Source organism: Pyxicephalus adspersus, chromosome 7, assembly GCF_032062135.1.
Source record: "Pyxicephalus adspersus chromosome 7, UCB_Pads_2.0, whole genome shotgun sequence".
NCBI lineage: Eukaryota > Metazoa > Chordata > Amphibia > Anura > Pyxicephalidae > Pyxicephalus > Pyxicephalus adspersus.
The window spans coordinates 26,272,886-26,293,353 of NC_092864.1; the positions used below are offsets into that span (position 1 = coordinate 26,272,886).

Sequence of the window (20,468 nt, forward strand, 5' to 3'; positions counted from 1 at the left end):
AATTAGAAAAAAGTTGTCTCTGTCCAGATATTTATGACCCTAACTGTAAATGTAACATTTCCTGTTGTCCCTGATGTATACTCCAGCTGTCACCAGTTCCCAACATTTATCATTACCCAAACAAATAAAGCAAAGCCGGAGGGTGAATAAAATAAATTGTCCAGCGGTATATAAAAAAAATAAAAAAAAAAGCTGCAATGCTCTCCTTGGATTCTGCACCCTGTTATTTGGTTTTCTGGATCACCCAGGTTCACTTATGATAGTCTACCTTCCCCAGTCTTGGAGAGCTTTGATAACTCTTAATTATTTATTCATTTGAGCTGACTTTCCTAGTGACACCCACATGCCCTCGAGCATTTTTTCTCATATGGGTGTCACAACCACAGAAAGTGATGGTTCTCATTAGGGATCGAACAGATCAACCACCCCAAATAAAACCAACCAATCACTGATTGGTCTGATGAGTCCTTGCTGCAGCTGGCCAATTCAAACCTCCGATGGCCCCCAATATGGAGTGTCGATGAGATTTGCAGCTCCGACGCGGCGCATTTTATGGACCCGTCTGTCTCAGTCCTTAGTTATTCAGCAGTTGCCGTGCTGCAGATCTCTATCGGCCACACCTCAGTTCCATTTACAGCCACTAGACAGACGCTGAAGGATTTATTTCCAATTTACTGTCAGGAGCCCCAATCCAAAACGCGTTACTGTGCCAGTATATCAGCGCCAGTTATGTTGTAAACGGCGTCATTAAGCGCTGGCTCGGCAGGGACGATAAAGTTGGGGTGTTTTTGTTTACTCTTAAAGCTTTCTGGGGCCTTGATTTTCCTGCTGGGATTTTGCAGTAAAGGAACATTTATTACAGCAATGAGCAAATCGCAGTGACAGCTGTAGCGAGACAACTCGACAGGGCACCAAAATAATGGAGGCGCTCGGGGAGAGAGCTCGGCGCAGGCGCTGATTAATAGGGTTCTCCCGGTGAGCCGGACCCTTCGGGAGGGGATGGATTTTACTTTACGCAGGCAGGTCAGCAGCGTGGCATCTCTAATAATGCAAATTACTGCTGGGAAATAAAGTGGACCTGTCAATAAATGAATCCCAGACCAACTTTACGCAGGCAGGTCAGCAGCGTGGCATCTCTAATAATGCAAATTACTGCTGGGAAATAAAGTGGACCTGTCAATAAATGAATCCCAGACCAGTCACAATATACAACCGCAGGGTCACCGGTGAGAAAAACCCCACCTTGTATCAGTAATAAGCTGTCCTGGAGCTCCAGTCAGTGACTTTGCCTAGGCTGAGATGATGTCTGCTGCATGCTGGAGGAAGCATTTACTCAGTCTGCTCTCCCTCCAATGATCTGTATGCAACATTGTATCAAAAATAAAATATATGTACCGTACATTACCTCTCTGGTGACCTCTAGTGGTCATCTATGTATTACAGTTCAATTATTGATTGCCTGAATGGATCTGATTATTTTTATTGTCGGTGATTGATGGAGAGCTCACATGTCACAAAAGGTTGCCATAGATTGCAAAGGACTGTCAGAGACGGCTCACATAACTCAATTCTTCCTGCGATTAGGATTTCCTTCAGTAGGGACAGTGACCGATAAGGAAATCTGAAAAAAAAAGAGAAACCTTCTGCCCTATATCTTGAGTTGTTAATCTTGGTATCATAGATCCAATGCTGGGCATTCCGCAAGGATTTGTTACAAGGAAAATAAAAGTCTGGGATTATGAGGAAAAGCCAAATCCTGCAACAGATCCAGTGCATGCAGTGCAAGGATGATAAAAAACATGGTTGCGCATCCTCATAAGTGATACAGAGATCTTTCACTTTCTGATATCTTCCAAAATTAGTGGGACCGTCCGTTAGCATAATCGCATGGTCAGTGTCTTTGTATACTGCACTACAGTATATGTCAGAGCTATATAAATGTATTAAATCAGTGTGTGACTGTGGGGGGACATTAGAGTGTCAGCTCCTCTGTACAGAGACTGATGGGACTGGCTCAGTGTTCTCTGTACAGCATTGTGGTATATGTCATAGATATATAAATGTATAATAATAGTGTGTGACTGTGGGGAGACATTACAGTGTCAGCTTCATAGCCAAAACTGACAGTTTCCATGTCCTTTGTAGAGATTTGCAGGTTGTATGATGATTGATTGTCTATGTCTATTATCTTCTGTTACAAATTAATTGTTCAGCTGTTTCTGTTCTTCAGGTCCTGGCATGAAGCCATTCACAGCCCAGGAGGCCGGAGACATTGTTCTGGGTCTGGATCCTCCAGCGGTTTTCCTCGGTATGGCCCAGGACTGGCCGGCCGCTCACTGGGATGTGGCTCGTCTGTCTGAGCTTCTACAGGACAAGAGCCTGCGCTTCCGCATAGGGAGGAGGAGGATGGATGCAGGTCAGTCAGCAGGACTTGGGGACAATGAGACGTGAATATGAAGTGTCTAATATTCATCATAAACCTTATTAACATTACTAAGTGGCAGATACAAATCTTGTAGGAGTCTCTCGATTTTTATTCCAACTTTTTTGTAATTGTTTCCTCTGTAGCAGATAAAAAAATACAAATAAAAAATCAAACTTTATTTTTAATGTTTGATATGGAAAGCATTTCTGTCAGTGTCCCAGCTGGGGGGATTCCCCATATCTGCTTGTCCCGCGATTTCCTCTTCTTCTGAGATTTTCTTGGACTTCCTTTTGGGTTCTCAAAACGGGAAGTGAATGGAAATCTCTACAATAGAAAAACCTAAAGCAAAAGGAAAACTAGACTGGGAATTTAACCCTTTCCTTATCTGTATAAAATGAAATAAATCCTTTTGGTGATTGTACACATTATAAAATAGTACATAAAGTCACATAACATGAACAGTCTTAGACAATTTTCATCTGTATAGTCAGAATGAAATAATAAAATGGGGACTAATTACTTCTCATCCTAGTCATAGGAGTTGGGTAATTTAGGGATTTTTTTCTAGGTATTTTTTCTGGTTGTTGCAATAAACTAATAAATGAACCCAAAGAGCCTGATTTAGGAAAGCTCCCCAAGGCTGGAGAGGATACATTTTCATCAGTGAAGCTTGGTGATCCAGCAAACCTGGAATACATCTTGTCCAGTATTGAAAACATTTGCTAACAAATAGCAAATTACTTTTAGGAAATCAGATGAGTTCAGATGTTAGATTTTCACCTGAGACAACTCCAAATGTTTGTATAGATGACACCCAGTGACTGCTCTTGTATTCTATAGAGGAGACCGAAGCAGGACCCTTCTATCCATCATTCCCTTTGCTCTACATAGAACAGAACAACTCCCGATGAAAGTTGCTCCATTTGAATCCCTGGAATGTGTTGGCTCCATCTCTGCACTTCACTGGTTAATGCATTGGGCCTTATTTATTAAAGCTCTCCAAGGCTAGAGAGAGGATACACTTTCATCAGTGAACCTGGGTTATCTGGCAAACCTGGAATGGATTTCTTAAAAGTCATTTGCTATTTGCTAGCAAATGTTTTCAATCCTAGACCAGATCCATTACAGATTTGCCGGATCACCCAGCTACACTGGTAAAAGTGTATCCTCTGCTGCCTTGGGGGGAGTTTAATAAATCAGGCCCATTGTGTTTTAACTTGCAATACTTGGTAGCTTTCTTTTTTCTGGACTCCTCTTGTAACATTGAACATTTGTAAGTGTTACATAGAGTTCCAATAGACATGAAGGAAGGCGTATCACCGCTGTCATATTCTTGTACCTTTCTCTAATCCTATAACACCCTCATTAGTCTCCAGCTAAATCCATGTAAGCTGCTTGTTTTCCTCTTTCTGCGCAGCATTTAATGACACATTGCAGAGATGGGCAGCTCAGGGATGTGGTTGTGGTAGCTTGAGATTTAGGTTGCTGTAAATGAGATGTTTTGCAGCATTTGAATGGTGGTGGTAAAGTCTGATTTCTCTCTCTTTGTGTTTTTTTGTTTTGTTTTTTTTTTATGCATAGTAACATTTTCCTGTTCTTGTATGGAAGTGCTTTAGACGGAAGGTGTATTGCGGTTACATTTGTATAACACACAACACTAATGGGCACATTTTTTTCAAAGCTGGTAAATATTTGTACATTGACCTCCCTACAAATACCGGCATCAGCCCACATTACAGCTGGGACACACAAAGCACATTTGGGACACAAAGAGTTCATTTTAACCAGCTAACATTTCATATTTAGTGATTATAAATAAAGAACATCTAGAATAAAGAGAGTGAACATTTTTGTGTCATGTAATGTTTGCACAATATATTATACATTTATATTCAGCAATAAATAGATTATATATAGTGCATGCAAACATAATATACTGGAAATACAAATCTTTAAATATTATAAAGGATGAGACCAAAATAAGTAAATAGATACCAAACATGTGAGGGATCAAACTGCACACACAAAGTGATAAAAACCTCTGCAGACCATCAGTGTTATTTGTTATGAGTGAGCTTGGGGTGGGGGTTTGTTTATAAAGAAGTGAATCTTACATTCACCAAACATTCTTCCAGGTTCATGTGTTTTCTTGATCGCCGCTGTGATCAAGACTCAATGGGAGCACAGGGACTGCCGGGTTACCTACGCATCCTGGGAGGCTCTGGCTGCTCCTTCTGCGCATGCCTTCATCTAGGGCAAGTGCAGAAGGGGCATTTTTTCTGAGAGATCGGCTTTCTTTTTTTTCCCCCTTCACAGGGGATACGTAACTGATCTCGCACCTGTGCAGTGCAAGATCAGATGATGAAGAAAGAAGGCCAGAGATAAAGAGGAGTTTGAAGATCGCTGCGCCCAGTGCTTCCTCCGCACCAACACGAAGAGGAATTCCAGAACAACATGGGACCGAATCGAATCAAGGACCAGCACCATCGAGGGACCTGCCGGATTAAAGGTAAGTGTCATTTTTTTGTTTTTTAGTTTAGTTACGCTTTAATTCTCCACCAGAGAATGTTTAGTGAATGTCAGATACACTGATTTCTAAATTGACTCCCTTTCACCCTGGCACATTTTTTTTATTATCAAACCGTATTTATATAGCTTCAACATATTACACAGTGCTGTACATTAAAAAGGGGTAGCAAATGACAGACAGATACAGACAGTAACACAGGAGGACCCTGCCCAGAAGAACTTACAATCTAAGAAACATGCAAACAGTAATACCTCATTTCATTTGCACAATGGGCTATTTATTTCTCAGAATTTATCTCTGTAGTGCAGAGACAACAAAAAGTGAATGAAAATCCACAAAGAAAAACCCCTTAGTTGTCACTGGAATCAGTGTACTATTGGAAAATTTCCCTATTCCTGTTTTGATATCAACTCAAAGTTTTGGATTCACCATCACAACTAGTTTCTTGGGTGAGACAGGAAAGGAGATATTTCCTTAGTTTTAGATACAATTTATTCCAAAATTTTCATTTCTTATTTTCAATGTGTTGGATGTGATGAGAGGGATCATGTACTGGGCTCTGTATAGGAATCCAGAACAATCAGAGCTGGAGGTGGTGTCACCAACCATAATATCAGTAATGGGGACACTAATTTCCCATCAGGAAATGATAAATCTTAGTGTACACAAATATATATATATATACAGAAAAAAACTAGTCAGGCAGTTGCATATAGCAAAGTTTTGTATAAAATGAGCAGCTACTGAATAATACATTAAAATTATCCAAACATTTTTTCCTGTTTAATTGTTTAACTTTTAAGGTTGTTATTATTGAAGTGAACACATCACTGATTTCCAGATATCTGTTTACATTGACCAATATAAATGAAATCTGTGAGTTTCATTGAAAGGAGGAAATTATATTCAGTGATGTGTATGAAAAAAAAAGTTTCTGCATTGTTTGGTTCTATGTGTGCATTGTCTGCAGAGAATTGTACAGATGGCCTATGAAAGGATGAGGGCTGCTTTGGCTGGAAGCTGTATATTGAGTGGAATATTTCCCCAAAGCCTCCATGGTGTTCAGTCCTCACCTTTCTTTACCATTACGGTTTCTAGTGAGAACCATTGAAGAGTAATTGGAAAGCCAAAGGGGGAACAGCCCAAAACTGCATTGGTGCAATCTAGCAAATGTAATGATCAAAAGTCGCTCCTAGGCATTTACAGTTGGTCTTGTTGTCTACCCAACGTTGAACCATGCAATGATTGACCAGCTTTATTGCCGTGTAAGGATAGCATGGCTGGCCCAAGAGCTAGCACTCCAGTTTAAATCTCAAGACACTGACTGCAAAGAGTTTGCATGTTCTCCCTGGGTTTCCTTCGGGTACTCTAGTTTCCCCCCCCACACTTCCAATACCATGCAGTTAAGATAATTGGTTTCCCTAGAAATGTGGTTTAAAAATGAACAGTTCAACCAAAGTGCAGAGCGAGCTGCCGACTGCTGGGTGAAGGGGTGAGAATAATAATGAAGAATGAAAAACCTAATGAGTGCAATAAGTTTCCCCTATAGTTCCTCCTGGCTATCCAATCATTGTAGGGGATCCCCATTGTATCTGTGACCATTGTAGGGGGTCACCCTACAGATCAGGTGCAAATAAGGATTTAGCCTTAACTTCAATTAAAAGGTGATGCCTCAGGCCCACCATTTTCTTTGTCCCTCTAATTATGTTTTCCTTGTGAGGAAATATGCACATTTACAGGGATACTTTTAGGTCTCCAATAAAGTATCCCTGCATCCTCTGATTTATTGGGTGAGATAAACATTTTGTAAAGCAAGCTAAACCTTTTTGTAAAGCTGCAGATGGAGTCTTCTATGTTTGTACTTCTACGTTTTGTGGGAATTGTCACTTTAAATTAGCAGTAGTTACTTTTTCTCCCTTGTACAGATTCACCGGTAAATCCATTCACCTCTCTCCTCTCCTCAGCAGGTGTGCAGACGCTTGTACAGCCTCCTGCGGCATGTTGCTTTGTGCTGTGTACACCGGACAAGCGTGACTCCACACTAGTGATCGATAGATCATTACACAGAGAACATTCTCTGTACTTTCAGTGCTGGCTTTATACACTGAAAAGAGCACAATGCATCAAACTGTGTCTGCGATAAAAAACATCTATCTGTACAGACAGAGAGAAGGAGATGGGGGGGGGGATAGAGAGAGACAGGGGAGAGAGAGCAGGAGGAGGAAGAGAGGTTGATCGGGAGAGGGGAGAGAGTGCAGAAAGAGACCTATTTTATATCCCAATGTTTTTGTTTTTTTGTTTTTGTGCCAACAAAGCTTATTTTGAGAAAGAAAGAGACCAAATACAGGACAAGGAAGAGAGGGTGAAAAAGAAAATAATCAAGAGAGCACACTGGGTAAGGGAAATTGTAGAAATCTCTTAAGTCTCAGGAGTTATTGCCCCCCCCCCCCCTACAACCTGTAATAACTCCTTCATTGCTTTGACAGTAATTTATTTGGTCCTGAAAATTTAGATTATTAGGCATGAGTGATTTTCAACAATAAATGTGTACTGTAGTCTTCTTCATGGAAAAATAGGACCTAGGGCATATTTTAGCATTTCAAAAAATATAAGACAGTGCCTTATTATAGGGGAAACAGGGTTATAATCAATCAAAATTCAATTAAAATTAGTGTTGTCATATTGATTATTTTCAGTCAATATTTGGGTAAAAGGTAATCAAAAATTGATTAGGCACAGATTGTTTTAGGGTCTTTTCCAACTCTAATCAATTATTAGAGAAAGTGGATGGTTCATTGAATACTGGCAGTGAATCACAAAAGATCGATAATGTCAAACACATTATCAATCAGAAATACCATTGAGGGGAAATCGCATAACGTTGGCTAAAAGCTGGTTGATGAGGTATATTTAGCACCTTTACACTTTTACCTGATGATTTTTAGCATTTTAAGGAAGATGCAGTGTCATAGTATAGACAGATCGGTGATAATGATAATGGAACTCTTTCTTCTCTGAGTTAATATTATTAGTATAATTATTTCTTTTTTTTCTCTTTTTCTTTTTTTTTTGGATTATATCAGCACTTGCGGTTCCCTTGTATTCAAAAACTCTGACTTCTCCCAAAACACACAACTCCCTGTGGAGGTTTTGCAGCCTCTTCTAGATCTCCACATACATTTCTGCAGATTGTTCCACCATCTATTAATGAGAATACCTATATACAGGAGATAAATGTACAATAGATTCCAGGGGGAGGAAAGGGAAGGGTTGTCCCTAATAAAATGTATATTTTACCTAATGTAACCATCCTGACAAACAACTAATTATACAGTTGAAATATATTTATGTAAACCGTTGCCTAGACCTATGATCCAGCCATCCCTGACTTACTGCATTGTAGGTGAATAATACAGCTTGCCCTGTGATTGGACAATGAAGGACCAGCAGCAACAGGTCATCAGGTTATCCCTCTACTATCTTCTGCTGTTAGCAAAATAGGGAACTGACAGAATATGGCACAGCAAAGGAACCTAACCCACAATGCTCGCCTGTCCCCGTTCTCTTTGCAGGGTGCCGCCATTTTGTTCTTTCTTCTTTTCCTGTAGACAATCTTCAGCTGCCCTGATTGGCTGGGCCAGGATGATGTAACTCCCAAGCATGCGCACAGGAGTTTATTTGTTTCCAGCATGTGCGAGGGAAGCTAGGTTTGTTGGGTATCTTGGCAACCAAAGCTGAAAGTGCATATTTTTTTTGTGGATTTTATTTCATCTGATACTATCTGCGGGTCAAGGAATCCAAAATGCACCATGGAAATTAATTTTTTAATGAACTACAACTCCCTACAACTCAATAATGTCAGTTAAAACATTGCATATTGTGTGATGAGATAATGAGTGTGAATAGATTGGGATTTTTTGGGGATTTGTGCCCTCCTTGCTGGGAAGATATTCCTTTACTTTCTGTCTAGTTGTCACTAGAACAGGTGTCCCCCTTCGGAAGAACGTCTCTCACTTCCTGGTTTTATAACCTGTACTCCCATTGCAAGAGTGAATTTTCCACGGACCTATAGCTCCCAGTTCTTGCAAGAAGGCACAGTGAAGTCACCTGTGACACCAGTAACACACTCATTAATGTTTTTTTGTTTTTGTTTTTTGAGTGGGTTTACAAAAAGAGAATAGACCTGCTGCCCATGGAATGTTCACTTCTAAGCAGAAGTTCTAAGCCTAGTTCTAATTAGTTCCACATTCAATCTCCCAAAATCTGCAATCAGCAAAGAATTTATTGCAGAAAGGGATAGACAAGTGATGTCCCCTTAAAAAAAACTTATCCACCTGATCATTCCCATTAATCATCAAAAATTTCTGAGCTATGCTTGTGCAGTATTTCATAGGAAGCTGGGATACCTTGCACATCCCAACTTTCCCTGCGGTTGCTGGATCTGAATGAACTCTCGCTCACCTGGGCATCCGTGATGTCATCCCAGCCCAGCCAGTCAAGATGGTTGAAGATTGCAATTAGGAAGAAAAGAAGGGGAAAAATGTCAGTGCCCATGATGGAATGGGGACAGGTAAATGTATTTTAAAAAATAACAATCAGGTGAGGTTATTTATAAGGAACAGTCAGGACTTGCCTGATTGCAATTTTTTAAAAAATAGGTTTAGTTCCCCTTTACCCTGTGACTATTACACAGTATTTATATAGCGCCATAATATTACGCAGTGCTGTACAAAGTCCATACTCATGTCCCTGTAGAAATGATCACCTGATCTTTTCTATGAGTGGTAAAAAGGTGGCTCCAACTCTCAAATAACCGCCACACCATAAAATCCAGCATGCAGATGGCAGGCAGTGTGCCCAGAAGAGGCATCACATATTGCATTGTGCCACTTATTTATGCCCTGCAGGTCCAAGTGTAAGCAATAATTTCAGGGCTAGATCTTGTTGCTTATTCTACAATGAAGACCAGTAAGGGCTTTTAAGCATCGCCTATGGACAGTTATGGGTGCTGCAGTTTTTCTGCCACCTGTGCAAATTGTAAGGTTTGACATGCTTGGTATCTTATTTGCTCCAAGCAACATCATCTTTACCACCTTACAAAAAATTGGGTATTTTTTTGCATTTTTAAAATGTTATACCAAAAGATTGGATTTGATAGTCAATAGCACAAATATGATATTAACATTTGACTCCGTTTTATTTTAAATTTTGGCTTTTTTGCAGAGGGGTTGGGGATTAAGTGACCCCCAGGCCTAAAATGTGCATTTTAACAAATGTTCAAACAAAAGAGAAATAGCTGTGACAATGAAAGGTTTAATCATTGTACAATATAATGACAGAAGGTCTAAAGCATTGATCATGGATATAGAGTCATTCCAATGTCGACATTCTCTGTCAATAAATAGTATTCAGGGATCGTCCACTTCATCTTCCTTCCTGTTTACCTTCGATCTGCTTGACATATTTTCAGAAGGCCAAATAAACCATCATAATAGAGTTATAATTAGAATCTCTCTATCCTATCAGGTTAACATTAATAACTGGATTAGAAATAAGAGCTCTCAATTTTGTTCTCAGGCAGAGCGTGCAATTCAGTGAGTGCAGACAGCTCTGTATTGGGGTGAGATGAAAGCTCCACAATGGCCGCAAACTCTAAATTAGGGCCCATTTATACAGACTAGTGAGGCCAAGGCTTTGTTCAGCCTTCGTCCAGGGTCACCATGTACTTCCATTTTTCTCATTTATGTAAATCCCAGGGTCTGTGCAGTTATTGGCTGTGTTCACAAGATTCTGACACAGATCAGACCTTCCTGCACCTTCCCACCTTATGACTTGCAGTCTGATCACTGGACTTGGAGAGAGGAGAGTCCTGGCTGCAGCACACCAAAGGAATTCCTCTGCTTACGCAAAGTCACTAAACTTGACTCCATAGAATGCTCTTTTAAAGCTGAATTATCACCAAAAAATAAAACCTTCTTTTACAGGTACAGGTTTCTACGCAATGTGGAGTCGGTCACATGCCGTATCATCTTTCTTCTTTGTCGTAGCCTGGGCTGGAACTTTACCTGCACAGGTGGGAGATTGGGTGACACTCTTCTGGGAACTGTTTTTTTAAAAAAGTGCAGATCTCACTGCACATGTGTAGTCCAGGAAAGGCCCTTCCTATCTCAGGCATGCACAGAAGGAGCAGCTTCCTGGGATACCTAGGTCACATATCCCAGAAGGCTGCAGCGTTTCCATTTAGAAGGGCGGCCTTTAAACTCTAAACAAATGCTAAAAATTTAAAAAAAGTAATGTTGGATCCGCTTTAAGACCTAGTACACAGGGTCAGATTACCAGGTAATCATACAAGACCGATTTGTTTTTTATTTTTATTTTTTTTTTTTGGGGGGGGGGGTTAACATGGATTTAAAAAAAAAAAAAAAAAAAAAACACCACTTACCTTTACGTCCGTAGAGCCCTCGATCCCACAGACCTGGCCTTGTCTTGTGCCGTCCTCTTACTTCTTCTGGCTACGTTAACTAAACTTGCACTGCACATGCATTAGATCTTTTTTTTCCATTGCAGGGTAAAACCCTTTCTGCACGTGCCTGAGATCAGACATGCGCAGAACAGGAGGCTTTGTGCTCCTTTACTGTACTGCATGAAAGTTTTTACTGTCATGCAGTAAGGATGCAAAGGCTTAAGATAATTTTTACTCAATATAAAAGGGTTATCTACCCTTTAATATAAAGTAAAGATTTTATTGGCAGGTGTGCTTCAGTACACAGTGTCAGATTTCTGATCAGCAGCCAAGTGATATACAAGACTTTGGGGGTTCCCTTCACTTGTTAAGGGTTAACTTTGGGGTTAGGTAAATGTTGCAATGATGGATAAGCTCAAAATAATAAAAATAAATTAAATAGAAAAATAGGCAAAGTTAGGACATTTTTTTCTTATTTTTTTACTATGCTGGAACCCCACAATCTCTGAACCCCCACCCATTGGTACATAACACTTTACCTTCTCCAGGTTCTTGTTCCTGTAAAGTTTTGTTTTTTAGTTCTCAGCTTTTTTTCTAAAATTGTGGTGATAAAGTTCGATCTAAAAATAATTTGATATTGGTTGGCAAATGTTTTCAGTCCTGGACCAGATCCTTTCTAGGTTTCCTGGGTCACCCAGCTTCTTCCATGATAGTCTTCTCCAGTCTTGTAGAGTGGTAATAAATCAGGCCCTCTATGCTATGCGTTAGATACATTTACGCAGGATTTTGAGTGCCCAGTAATCCAAGTATGTATATATATACTGCTTCTCAATAGATATTACAAAGTAATAGCTAAAAAATACCAAAAGTTTTTTGAATATGAGTTAAATATTCTCTCTCATATATTTTTTGGTGGAGAATCCAGGCAATACTCCCACGACCTATCACATGCAAATTAAGTCTCTACCAGAATAATATTCCAAAATCCTCTTTTTTGTTGTTTTATGGAGTGAAATCAGCTGATGATATTTTTTACCGCACTTTGGTAACGCCTGTTCAACTTAATGGAGTTCTGCAGAAAGAAAATATTTCTTTTTTAGTTTTGAGAAGAGAGAAAGTTTAGAGTTGTCTGTTTTTGTTTCATTTGGGCAGATTTCCTCCTTCTTCCTGTCCAGGGGATCACTGTTCTTCTGTTTTTTTTTCCCCAAAGAGCCGCAGTATGAAACTCACTGCGAATATATCGATGGGACAATCAGACAGTTCCGGTCTTGGGTCTGCGGAGAGTCTTTAGAGCTGTGTGGACCTTTCAGTCAGTTTGACAGAGTGGAATTCTGGGCTTATGCTGACTATAAGTACTTGGCACTACTGTTTGAAGACAGACCGGAGATTCTGCAGGTAAGTGGCCACATTGCAACAGAGAAACATAGGAAAGTCTTTAAATATAAAATGCAAAACTTTTTTTTTTTGATAGAATGTGAAGGTTTAAACCCTATATTGTTATTGCTGAATAAATCCAGAATTGAATTGCCACACTGTAATAATCAAATCAACATACAAGTTTATTTTAATGACAGACTGCTTATAAGCTAAGACATTTCAGGGGCTGCAGCTGCACCCAATTCCTAGGGCTAAAATACAAAAAAATATATATATATCTGCAATTCTAAAAACTATTCAACAAACAGGAAAGAATAGATGCATTTACAGTAGTTTAAAAGTTCATAGGAAAATATTATTGGTTATCATTAACATTGCTATGTGTACAAATTTTATAATTTCAAACCTATATATCATTGTTATAAATTGAATTTGGATATGCATGCATTCGGCACCACACCATTTTTTTCTTTATCAAAACTTTATTGTTCTTGGAGAACATACGTCCCAGACTCTGTTTCCTATACTGACATATTTTATCCTAGTACTTGGTTTTATCTTTGATTTACCTCTTAGATTGTAAGCTCTTCTGGGCAGGGTCCTCTTCTCCTCATGTGTCATTGTTGTATCTGTCATTTGCAACCCCTATTTATTGTACAGCGCTGCGTAATATGTTGGCACTAAATAAACACTGTTAATAATAACTAAGACCTATAGTATCAAAAGAAAAGCCTGCTTTTGTCATGATGTCGGTTCTTTCAAAAGGATGACGTGTGGAGCGTGCAGCAGCCCAGTCTGCATTCCTTGCTATACGTCCTTAGTCATGTCCTTGGCACTCAGTGCTAGTCTACAGATAAGCTTTATATACTTTCCCTAGGAACGGTGCTGCCATTACTTTCTTTGAATTTAGCTTGACTTTTAAGATTTCTGAAGTTTTGTTGCACAAGACGACGAGTCCTTTTTAGGTGACACAGAGGTGCTTCCTTTCAAGTACAATTAAACTTTATTACAGTCTGTTCTCAGCTGTTGGAGACCAGCACCACATAATAAATGTCAAAACCTCCTCAAATCATTTGTTAAATCTCCAGAATGGGAATCCTGCGTTCTAACTTTTAATTACTTTTTTGGGGGGATGCAGAGTAGTTATTTGTGTTTTGTTAGGAGGTTAGACAGCTTGTTAAACACGGTCCAGATGTCCTCCAATGTCTTGAGATGTGCCGGCATCTTGCAGCGGTGATGTTCTCTTATTCCGACGGAGGTGCGGGGCAGCCAGCCATGTCTCTGGTATATCCATGATTAATTGGGCCATTTGTAACGTGATTCAGATTGCGATTGCGCTGTTTATCTTCCGCAGCTGTACAAGCTGGGGTAATGATTCCATTATTCCACTCATTGAACACCATCCTGCATTTTAATGGTTTCTTCTAATATTGCCTTCTATCACTCCGGGCATCGGCTTTTAGACGTTAACCTACTCCGTGCCGAAGGGTTAAAGCAGAGTTGACCGGCGTGTTATTTTCTGACGTAGCTGAGTTTCTTGGGATGGCGCTGGCACTGTGTACGCAGTGTTATCTATCTCCAGTGGAAAATAAAATGTCTGACAATTAAAAGCCAGGACAAATTAGCATGTTCTGGGCTGCTGATTATGAGCGTGACCTTGATTAATAGCTGAAAAGTCCTTTTTAATGCGCTTTATTTCCCACCCGACTTTATTATTTTTTGTGTAAAATTCTGTCAACCGTAGATGAAGAGTCTTTGTGTTGTTTAAACAGCAGGAAGCGACCTTATCCCACTCACTGACAGCAGATGGGGAGATGTTAGTAAAATTAATTTAATCCAAAAATGCAGTTTTAGTGAACTGTTCATGTTGTGTTGTGCTGACAACTCTCCAAGTCACTTTGGACTTTCATTCATTGTAAAAATATCTGTGTCTGCCCTAAAGAAGACTTTTCCGTGATCTCAACTGGGGAAAAGTTTGAGGGCATATCAGTTCTGTAGTCTCATTGGGGGAAATCCCTAAAAGTTCCAGGGCAGGGTTTCTGGACCTTTTTATCACGGGAAACCTTAAAATAACTTTCAGGTCTTCAGGGAACCCCAGCTAAAATTCCTTTATCCACACATCATAGCACATTGGCTTGGTGGACAGTAGAAAGAACCTACGTACGGATAGCCAAAAAGATAATTGGAATCTGGTAAAGTGACCTAAGAGGGACAATCTGCTCATTGCTCAAGAAACCCCTAGCAACCTCTGGAGGAACCCTGGATGAGAAACTGATTTAGTGATCTTTGTTTGCCACTTTTGGGTCCTCCTCCCTGTGCCAGTTCTAGGTTCTCCTTCAGGAAAGACTCAATGTCTATTCTAGATACAGGTGTGGGGAACTTTGTCAAATCTTCTCAAAAGCTTCATCATTTCCAGGGTTTCCCCTATACAAGAAATCGTAATGTCTGCTCTAGAATTTCCTTTGCTTCTCTATAGGAATCTTTGTGTTAACTTATAGTTTTGGCTTCTGGACCTACCCACAATTCCATGCCCGGTTATATTGGGTAGCTGCCTTTGCAGCGCTGGATCCCAGGTTCAAATGTCAGCCAGGACATTATCTGCATGCAGTTTGCAGGTTCTCCCCGTGTTTCCTCCGGGTACTCCAATTTCCTCCCACATTCTAAATACATGAACTATGGTTAATTGCCCCCCCCCCCCCCAAAAAAAAAAAAAAACTCTCCTTAGACTGTGGTAATGACATAAGACTATAGTAGGGACATTGGATTGTGAGTTGCTTTGAGGGTCAGTTAGTGAAATGACTATGGACGTTGTACAGCGCTGCATATAATGTCAGAGCTATAAAAATACTGGATAATAATTACCTTTGAAAGCTGGGTATTGTATTCAAGATCACACAACAAGTCTAGTTGTGACTAACTACTCAGCTAAATCATTGCCAATAAAAATGAGAAGCTTCACACATATTGGCAGACATTCTGGGATGCATACCCTGAAACTGGTGAAAGAATATGAGTAAACAACACTTGTGGATTACCGGAAGCGCCTATGTTACTGACACTGATTACAAAAGAAGAAATAGTTTGGGTAAGCTGTAAAATGTCTTTAATCAGAGAACAAGTTGAGTTGAATATGACTAACTACTTCCAGCTATTCCCATTTAGAGTTTCGTCTATAACGCACTTAAAATCTGATATTTCTTTGTGTATGTAATGGAAATGCCAGATATTCCTAGGTACAAATTAGCTTCTAGAAGACATTGTCAGCACATTGCAGTGTCACCTCTTGTACTGTGACCCAGAACGTTTCTAATCTGTGTCAGTCGGTGCCAGAGCTTCCTTAATGCAGTTTTCCCTCCATTAGATTATTAGCATCCAGTTCAGCATCTCTTTGTTTAATTAAAATAAGCTGCCAGACGTGATCTGAGAGATAGAGGAAGGCGCAGAGGCCATTATGTCGCTGATACCGGATCTCAATAACACTGAAAACTCTTGTTGTCCGCCATGTTCAGAAGGACAGCCTCCGTCTCCTCTGCTTTAATGAAAAACAATTAGGCTTTATCTCAGCAGAAAAGAAATTCATAATGAAATATTTAGGCGTTTGCTGGACTTTGGAAGCTGAGATATTTTTATATCTGGCAACAAAATGTTTTACTCATTCTAGATCATTCAGTAAAGTTGTGCAAAAGACAAACCAAGGTAATGACTGGAGCAGCATTAATTATTCTTCTTACCTACTCTAGAAGAGTCCCGGCCCCTATACCTACCTAACGAACATCTTGTGCAAATAAACACTTAAACCCTTAATCATCTTGTGCTATTAAACCCAGCTGCAGAATATGTTTAGATGCATCAATTGTAATCAACTACTTAAACTAGTAAAGGTTAGTAGGAGGTCTTAATCATATCTGCAGCCTTGCCTATACCTTACTTCAATAGGCACAGATAAACCACCTCATTGGATTTTCTGTACTGTGCCACTGGTTGTATCTAACTGTGATTTCCATCCCCTATTTTTTGTACAGTGCTGCATAATATGTTGGCACTATATAAATACTGTTTAATTATATTTTTACTGTTTATTATTTTTATTAATAATAATAGATGTTATTTGTTGTCATCTTTTACTGATGCTGTACAATTTTTCTATTTACATTGTAAAGCATGTCAGCCTGAAACCACAAGAAGCTGACAGTCAATCTGTGAAACTCATTACATGTCTAGTTATGAGGTTTTAGTAATTATTAGAAAGTGGATAACACATCCATAATCTATAAATATTGTTCCCCTCAGCCCCTTTTAGCTGGGTACAACACCCTGCACTTTTCAGTAACCACCCAGCTGTTTTTGGACGGTTACTGAAAAGTTGGATCACAATACAGAGGGTGCCACCCTCCTACAACTTCTTCCCACCCAACTTAAAGAAATTTGTGGGGATAATACTGCATTAGAAAAGTTCCTAGTAAAATTTCAGATTGGTATGTTTGCCTTTTTGCAGGATGTGTTGTGGGAAGATTTTGGATTCCCCGGAAGAGGAGGACGGGAGAGCACATTGTGGGTGGGAAGCCGCGGAGCAAATACTCCTTGTCACATCGACTCTTATGGCTGCAATCTGGTTCTGCAGGTGGAAGGAAGGTAAGCACAACAAATAACAATATGTTCTCATAACTATAATTCTATAGAAATGGAAACCCACTTAAAGGAGGTCATCTGCAGGTTAAATTCATCTGTCTGTTCTGGATCAGAGTAGTGTCAGACCGATGCTAGTAACACCAACCCAAAGCCTATCCATAGACTCCTTAGGAAACTTCACAGCTCCAGGCACTGCGCTTCGTGCTGAAATTCAGGTAGATATAAGATAAGCTTCAAAAATTCAGAGCAAACTAAAACAGTTACAGTGTGACAGACCAGTACAAAGGCTAGTGATTAATGGTGGTTCGTATAACTCAATATCAACCATTGATTCCATTACTCAATTTACTTTCAAAAATAATAAACAATTTCCACATATCAGAGCAGTTCATTGAATCTATAAAAGAACATAATGTATTATTAAATTTTATTCTTTGCTATTTATTATAAAATCCAAACATGTACACATCTCTTATTAAAGAAAAACTTTATACAGCATCTATATGGTGTTTACATATTACCAGTACCAAATGCACAGACTACTCGACCTCTGATGTGGAAATTGTTTTATCATTTTTAAAACGGTTACAGCTTTTAAACATAGAATTGTACAAAGTGTTGCCAGGCACATGGGGTAACCACGACCCTTAGTTATTATTGGCCATTATTTCACACAATCGTTATACAGTGTTGAACCAGAAATTTTTTTAGGCTGGGTGGGGAGAAATTGTAGTTGGGTGGTGGCCCCTGTATTGTGACCCAACTTTTCAGTATTCACCCAAAAACAGCCGGGTGGTTACTGAAAAGTGCAAGGTGCTGCACCCAGCTAAAAGGAGCTGGGGAGAACACTGGTAATAGTTCATGGGTGTTTTATCCACGTTCTATTGATTACTAAAACCTCATAACTAGACGTGAAAGTGTTTCACAGATTGACTGTCAGCTTTTTTTTTGGTTTCAGGCTGACGTGCTTTACAGTCTAAATAGAAAAATTGTACAGCATCAGTAAAAGATGACAACAAATAACATCTATTGTTATTATTAATAAACATTATTTATATAGCACCAACATATTATGCAGCACTGTACAATAAATAGGGGTCATACAGACACAGACGGTGACACCGGAGGAGGAGAGGACCCTGCCCAGTAGAGCTTACAATCTAAGAGATGGAGGAAGTAGCACACAAAAGAAGGGGGGATATGGAATGGTGGGTAGTAGTGAGGGTTCAGGAGACAGATGACGTCAGGTTAGTGAGGTTGAAAAGATGGGTTTTAGGGCTCTTTTAAATGTGCAGAAAGTAGGAGATAGCCAAATAGAATGAGGAAGACTATTCCAAAAAGTCAAATAAACAGTTTAATGATAAACTTAGCAATGTATATTGGACAGTCAGGTCAGTTTCAGGTCACTGAAACTGACCTGACTGTTTCTGAAATCCCTCCCCATCCCTGTTCTTGTTAATATTACATTTAGAATGTCGTCAGGACCCCAAACTTTACAAATCTCATATTTCCTCTCCTGAGTTCCTCCTGAAAGCAGAAGCAGTGAATAATTTCTGTCATGTTTTGTACAGAATTGTGAGTTGGTAATTTGGGGGGGGGGATGCTGGTTACGTATACTTATTCCATTTATTTTCATTTTATTCTGCACTTTTGATGCGGAAAAGAACACACGCACTGCTCCCCCTCAACAAAACATTTGGCGTCTGAATACTAATGGAAAAATAATTGATCAACAAGAGCGACATAAATGTCTGTAATAGAAACTTGCAACACTGTGTCCAAGGGAAATGTTAAACCTTATTAGCTGCTATTCTGACATGTATCCCATTCTTCTCTGGGGAGTAAGTCATTACTATTGAAGTTGTCAACTTTGCTTTTCCTGACACATCAGCATGTGGGGCAGGACTGGGACAGCCAGACTGGGAGGGGAGAGATTAAATGATGTTGGATGTCCCCCAGCCATGAAATTAAGCAGGCTCTGATTTAATACTTTCAGCTTCAATACATTGTGCCTGATTTATTAAATATCTCCAAGACTGGAGAATATAGACCCTGGAGGGGTTTTCAGGGACCCTTGGTGATTCAACAATACCCAAAAACCTGGGTGATCCAAAAAACCTGGAATGGATTTCTTCCTATTAGTTATCAGATATTTTCAATCCTGGACCAGATCTATTGGATCACCCAGGTTCTCCCATGATATTATATCTTGACCAGTCTTGGAGAGCTTTCATAAATCTGGCCCTTTGTGAGAACTCACAATCCAAGAAAGGAGCTGGTACAACTGTGCAAGACTGAAGGGGATGCTGGAGAGCAGATTTAATGCAGGGGGGACTGGAGGGCAGATTTAATGCAGGGGGGACTGGAGGGCAGATTTAATGCAGGGGGGACTGGAGGGCAGATTTAATGCAGGGGAGACTGGAGGACAGATTTAATGCAGGGGAGACTGGAGGGCAGAATTAATGCAGGGGAGACTGGAGGGCAGATTTAATGCAGGGGAGACTGGAGGGCAGAATTAATGCAGGGGAGACTGGAGGGCAGATTTAATGCAAGCGAGACTGGAGGGCAGATTTATTGCAGGGGAGGCTGGAGGGCAGATTTATTGAGGGGTGGGGGGACTGGACTGCAGGTTATAATCAATTTATATTTAGGTTGTGTTTCCTTTACAGTTTATACAAAAAAATCTACAGGCCCTACAAATATTTAATATTTTTATTGCGAAGTGGGCCTGGCTTGACACAGTGGGCCTGATTTATTAAAGCTCTCCAAGACTGAAGTAAGAGAGACTATCATGGTGGAACCTGGGTAAATCAGCAAAAATGGCATGGATCTGGTCCAGAATTGAAATATTTTGCCAAGCAATTAGAAATTATTTTTAACAATCTTTTCTAGGTTTTCTGGATCACCCAGGTTCACCCTTGAAAGTTGTTGTTCTCCAGTCTTGGAGAGCTGTAATAAATCATGTCCATTGTATTGTATGTGTACACATCTGGTGTTTGCATTGGTATGATCCGTGAATCTGGTGATATTGGTGTGTGAATTGG

At 39.8% G+C, this 20,468-nt stretch overlaps 1 protein-coding gene across 1 annotated transcript in view; it reads left to right on the plus strand.

The window, feature by feature from the left end:
* HSPBAP1 (HSPB1 associated protein 1) overlaps window positions 1-20,468 on the plus strand; it is a 49,882-nt gene that overhangs the window by 2,755 nt on the left and 26,659 nt on the right. Inside the window, exons 2-4 of the mRNA XM_072417912.1 lie at window positions 2,231-2,416; window positions 12,629-12,813; window positions 17,291-17,427. Coding sequence (XP_072274013.1) covers window positions 2,231-2,416; window positions 12,629-12,813; window positions 17,291-17,427 — 508 coding nt within the window. The remainder of the gene's footprint in view (window positions 1-2,230; window positions 2,417-12,628; window positions 12,814-17,290; window positions 17,428-20,468) is intronic.